Genomic DNA, 6,321 nt, shown 5'->3' on the forward strand with positions numbered 1-6,321 from the left:
AAAAAAATTAATTTAATTTACATTTTTGAAACTATACAATTAAAAAGTAGGGTGATGATTTACATACATTTATGTTAGTCATTACTTGATTTGAAATACAAGCCTGGCCAGCTCAGAGAGAACTAGTGCTGAGCAATGAATGAAAATATAACTGATCTCAAAAAGATTAGGAGCAGTATTACACATCTGTTTCATGGCGCTGGTGCGTGGTATATATTCTGTAGTCTGTAAAACTCTCTGAAGCAGATTTGTGGTTTGTTATTTTGTGCCACATGAATAAAACTGACTTGAACTAAAATCAAATCAAATCACATTGTGGACAGCAGAGGGCAGACTGTTAACATTTAACATGAGGTCTCAGCCCTCCCCCACCTTCTCTGCACGCACAAAATAAAGTGAAAGTAAACCTAGACTGAAAAAAAACTGCATCACAGCAGACACAGAGGACCGTTATCTGATAGATCCAAATCCTTTTAACTCTTTGCTGATTTCTCCTCTAACATCATGGACAGTAAGTTGGCATTATTTCTTAATTCATTCATTTCTATTTCAGAAACAAGTTGTGTTTCTCTTTTAATGAAACAAAGAGACTTGTTGCTGCAACATTCCCTTTTGTTTTAAAAGGACCAGGTGCAAGTACATACAGTACTAATTAACATACAGTTAATTTGCTTTATTATAGTTCTTTACGGTTCTTTGAACATAATACCATTTTACTGTGTATGTGTGTGTGTGTGTGTGTGTGTGTGTGTGTGTCTCTTACTTCGCCCTCTCTTAAGTTTGGTTCTGGTGTTCAGGGCACCACACCCTCTGCGGTCATCAGTTTTTTCAGGTTTCAGGGTGTACACGCTGTATCTTCTGACATTTCTCTTGTACAGCCTTCTGAAACTGTAATTACACAAATTTAAAAAAATATTAAATAGCATAAATATTAAATATTTAAACAGCAAAAAAATAGTTTTTAAGTTTTTGTGACGCAGCGATCATTGTTCATTATCTCAGTCAGTCAGTGAAATAGTTTCACTTTTTGTTTCCTGGAACTCTTTGTAAATCACACACACACACACACACACACACACACACACACACACACACACACACACACACACACCAACATAATTCTGTTATTCTGTCAATGCAGCTATTTAAGCACTAACTGCTTTCCCTTTGTCATCTTGGGAAAAACTGGAGTTGGGAAAAGCAGCCTGGCTAACACCGTATTTGGAGAAGCAGCAGTAGGAGCAGCAGCAGGAGCAGCAGCAGCAGCAGCAGTAGTAGGACCAGAAGGAGCAGCAGAAGGAGGAGCAGCAGGAGCAGCAGCAGCAGGAGCAGCAGCAGCAGCAGGAGCAGCAGTAGGAGCAGCAGTAGCAGGACCAGTAGGAGCAGTAGCAGGAGCAGCAGTAGGAGCAGCAGCAGCAGGAGCAGCAGTAGGAGCAGCAGAAGCAGGAGCAGCAGCAGGAGCAGCAGTAGCAGGACCAGTAGGAGCAGTAGCAGGAGCAGCAGCAGGAGCAGCAGTAGGAGCAGTAGGAGGAGCAGCAGTAGGAGCAGTAGCAAATTATTTCAGGTGGTGAAAATAAAAAAGTCTTGAGGAAAGTTGAGAGAATGTATCATGAAACACTGTCAGTAGTCAGTGATATATAGTTTCTATAGTACCCTCACACAATATTAATGTAAAAATACTAAATCTAAATCTAAAATCCCAGAAAATATATTATCAAAGACCACCGAGAAGTCTGAACTAAAGTGCTGAACAGTGACAATTGTCTTGGTGAGATTTATTTCTGTATAGAGGAGCAGACAAGAAACAGAGTGTACATGCAGTCTGTCAGTGTGTGCATCTATCTATCTATCTATCTATCTATCTATCTATCTATCTATCTATAATTAATGGTTTGCTTTGAAAGAAAGAAAGAAAGAAAGAAAGAAAGAAAGAAAGAAAGAAAGAAAGAAAGAAAGAAATGATGTTCCTACATATTTACTTTGTTGAATAAATCAAAGAGAAAGACAATATCAGAGTTTGTTCATTTGTTCGTCTCCCATTCAAATTTCCTTCACAGTCTTAAGGTGAGATATGACAGGCAAAAACAATCTTTTTCATGCACTGGTCAATTTTGAGATTTTGCTTAAATAACATACAAGAAAGAAAGAAAGAAAGAAAGAAAGAAAGAAAGAACACTTTTAGAGTCTTCTGTCAGTCCAGTCCACGCCCTGAGCTCTGGTGTTTTTACAGACTTAGAATAAAACTAATAGAAGCAACTGGATCCAATGTATGGACAAAAATGTATCCAAAATATACACAAGGACGACGACTGGACCTCGTCTAGTAAAGATCATTACTGTGTTTATGTCATAATCATGAAATCAAACTAACACTCAGTTTTATGTTGTGTGAAAAACTTTCACATGAGCCCCCTCCACTGGTTCTTTTCTAAATTTCAGCGGTGTAATCGTTTGAGAAAATGCCTTGAAATAGTTAATATAATGTCCGGACAACATGCTCAGGCCTCCCCCACCCTCTCTGCACACACTCAGGAAAGTGAAAGTAAACCTAGACTGAATAAAAACTGCATCAGAGCAGACACAGAGGACGGTTGTCTGATAGATCCAAATCCTTTTAACTCTTCGCTGATTTCTCCTCTAACATCATGGACAGTAAGTTATTTCTTAATTCATTATCATTTATTAACACTGATCACAATACAACATAACTATGACCTCTGTAATAGAAACTCTCATCAGTGGCTGATGTATATGGGGTGCCATTTGTAAAGTGGCTCGCGCTGAAAAGAACAGCAACATTTTGTCACATTTAGCTTCAAACAATGTTTAAAAAACTGGTTTGAATTTTTGAGAGTCGCTTTGTTTCACATTTAGAACAATATTTGTGAACTTAGAGATATTTTAAATATTTAAATCCAAATGTTAAATGTAAAATCTCAATGCTAAATCTAAATGTTAAATATAAATATAAATATAAATGTTAAATCTAAATGTAAAATATAAATCTAAACGTTAAATATAAATATAAATATACATTTTCTCCAAACGTGTTTGTTATTCTAGGTAGTTATTATCACGATAATCCATGTCCAAGATAAGATGGGTTTTATTCGTTATTATACCACTATAAACACGCTCTGACCTCCTTGAGCTTTTATTTTGGTACTTCCGGTTGCCGGCATTTAGTTTCAACATTTAGATTTATATTTAACATTTATATTTATATTTAACATTTATATTTATATTTATATTTAACATTTATATTTAGATTTAACATTTAGATTTAGATTTAACATTTAGATTTAGATTTAACATTTAGATTTAGATTTAGATTTAGATTTAACATTTAGATTTAGATTTAACATTTAGATTTAGATTTAACTAAACATAACTGGTGCCATTTGTAAGAAAAGGCCACGTCTTCCTCCCAAAGTGCATTAAACATGTGGAATCCCCTGAACAAGATTTGAATATTTGTACTTTGAATCCAGTTAATAATGCTTATGATCTTCTTGATCTTGTCTATGTTAAAATCAAACAAATCACATTTTGAACAGTAGAGGGCAGACTGTTTACATTTAACATGAGGCTCAGCCGTCCCCAAGTACATACAGTACTAATTAACATACAGTTAATTTGCTTTATTATAGTTCTTTACGGTTCTTTGAACATAATACCATTTTACTGTGTGTGTGTGTGTGTGTGTGTGTCTTACTTCGCCCTCTCCTAAGTTTGGTTCTGGTGTTCAGGGCACCACACCCTCTGCGGTCATCTGTTTATAAGGTTTCAGGGTGTACATGCTGTATCTTCTGGCATTTCTCTTGTACAGCCTTCTGAAACTGTAATTACACAAATTTCAATCATTGATTATCAGTATCTGTATATGCACAGCAGAAAATCTAAAGTAATAAAAACGTAACAACTTGTTTCATAGGGTGACTATATAGTACTAACAACATAGTTATATATATTATATTCCATTTCTGTTAATAAATCACCATAAATATTACACACTGGTCCTTTAAATTTACATGGGAGTAGATGGTGCGGTGGGTGCGTGTTGCTGGTGCATCAGTGCGTCTCCCGCCAAAACTATAAGTCTGACAGTTTCAGCAGCGATTTTCCTATGTTTCTATCTATAAATTATTTGTGTAGAGTGACATTTGTGGCCTTGAGAGACCAATCCCAGTCGAGACCATTGTTTTGATACCTTTTTTGTGTATGTGCGACTAAAACTGCAGGAGAATAATAAAAAGAATAATAAGTATAGGGAACAGTAAATAGTTATATTTTATAAGTACTAACTGCTTTCCCTTTGCCATCGTGACACATCTGACCAATGAGGATTTGTATTGTAATATCTTCTTATATGGAAAAAACAAACACAAATCAAATATACAGTTTTATTGATGGACTTCATTATCTTTCAGAGTCAAACAGAAGAATTGTCATTGTGGGAAAAACTGGAGTTGGGAAAAGCAGCCTGGCTAACACTATATTTAGAGAAAGAATGTTCAAGATCGACCAAACTGCCAACTCTGGAACAAGTGAATGTGAAGCAAAAACCAAATCTGTCAATGGAAGAAGCATCACTCTGATCGACACGCCTGGTTTCTTTGACACAGATAGATCTGAGGAGGAGCTGAAGCCTGAGATAGTGAGGTGTATCACAGAGTGCGCTCCTGGGCGTGTATCACAGAGTGCGCTCCTGGGCCTCATGCTTTTCTCATTGTGCTAGAAGTGAATAAATTCACAGAGTTGGAGCAGGCTGTCATCAACAAAATAAAAGAATACTTTTCTGAAGAAGCCTTCAAATATGCAACAGTTGTCTTCACTCGTGGTGACCAGCTCCCTGAAGGACAGACAATTGAAGATTACGTCCGCCAGAATAGGCCTTTGAGTGATCTGGTGAAGAAGTGTGGAGGTCGGTGCCACGTCATTGATAATAAATACTGGAACCAAAACCCAAAGCATGAATACAGGAGCAACCAGTTCCAGGTGGAGGAGCTACTTAAGACAATAGAGAGGATGGTGAAGGAGAACAATGGAAGCTGCTACACCAACGAGATGCTACAGTTAGTAGAAGAAGAGATAGAACAAGAGGAGGAGAAGATTAGACTGTTAGCAGGAAACATGTCAGAGGAAGAGATCAGGGAGCAGGCTAAGGCCAATGTATCTACAAAGGTTTTGGTCAGATTAGCAGGTATTGGAACAGGTGTGTTGTTAGGAGCTTTATGTGGTGTTGTAATGGCACTTGCAATAGTCTTGGTAGCTGCAACAAAAGGAATAGCAGCTACAGTTAAGGCAGCAGTAGGAGGAGGAGCAGCAGTAGGAGGAGCAGCAGGAGGACTTGGAGCAGCAGCAGCAGCAGCAGGAGCACTTATAGGGGCATATGCTGCAGTGGGAGCGGTGTGTGGAGGTGTTAGAGGATATTATGCATGTGAAGGAGCAGAAACAGCAGGGGAAGCAGCAAGAAATGTAGTCAAGGCTGTGAAGAATGACGCTCTAAATGTATACAAAGAGGCAAAGGGTTTTTGGGAGGAAATAAAAAAGTCTTGAGTCTTGAAGGTTGAGAGAATGTATCATGAAACACTGTAAAATACATTTACAGTAAATTACTGGATAATTATTGCAGTAAATTCAAAGTAACATACAGTAACATTTTAACCATATTTTTCTTTCTTGCAGATTGAAGGAATATATACAAATATTGTAACTGATTATGTTGATTGTAAATTTGAATGTTCAGACAAAATATCAACACAGCATTTCTTATAGGCCACATCAGGTTAATGAGCGTCTGTTGTAGGTTTGCCATGAAATGTGATGTGATGACTGGTGGTGGGGTCACGTCAGAAAACTTTGGGAAGTTTTATTATCATTATTATTGAATAGGCTTTGCTATGCAGTTAAATTAATGTGGGCTTATTTTTTTCATATTAAGAAATAATCGTAGAAAGTAGTTTTAGTATAAGTAAAGTTAAAGTTTCTCGTCCACTTGTGGCGTCCTCTGGATGTAAGGCATGTTAGCATTTTGTTGTCTAAGTTGTTACTTTGTTCAATGTCAATAAAGTTGAATCTGATCTAATCATTTGCCTGTACTGCCTTCTGTACTGCTCTGCTACAAATGGTATTCTACAGACGTGAAGTGTAAGTTCTGTATCTCTGACATCCAGCCCTGTTACGAGAATCTTTAAAGAAAAACCCTTGAATAAGGAAGACTGGATTCAAAGTATCAAAGTTTAAGTTGAATTTATTATTCTCGTACAAGAAGGAGCGTTTAACAGTGCAACACACAAAAAGGGTTACAGAGAAAAGGCT

The 6,321-nt window shown here is 37.1% G+C and overlaps 1 protein-coding gene across 1 annotated transcript in view; it reads left to right on the forward strand.

Moving 5' to 3' along the window:
• The window catches only part of LOC104933603 (GTPase IMAP family member 7-like), a 15,869-nt gene extending 9,781 nt beyond the window's left edge, over positions 1–6,088 (forward strand). The window contains 3 exon segments of the mRNA XM_027287847.1: positions 2,544–2,652; positions 4,431–4,664; positions 4,700–6,088. Of these exon segments, the coding sequence (XP_027143648.1) occupies positions 2,646–2,652; positions 4,431–4,664; positions 4,700–5,559 (1,101 nt within the window). The 5' untranslated portion in view covers positions 2,544–2,645 and the 3' untranslated portion in view covers positions 5,560–6,088.
• Positions 6,089–6,321: the final 233 nt, after the last annotated feature.

Source organism: Larimichthys crocea, chromosome XIV (assembly GCF_000972845.2).
Source record: "Larimichthys crocea isolate SSNF chromosome XIV, L_crocea_2.0, whole genome shotgun sequence".
Lineage (NCBI taxonomy): Eukaryota > Metazoa > Chordata > Actinopteri > Sciaenidae > Larimichthys > Larimichthys crocea.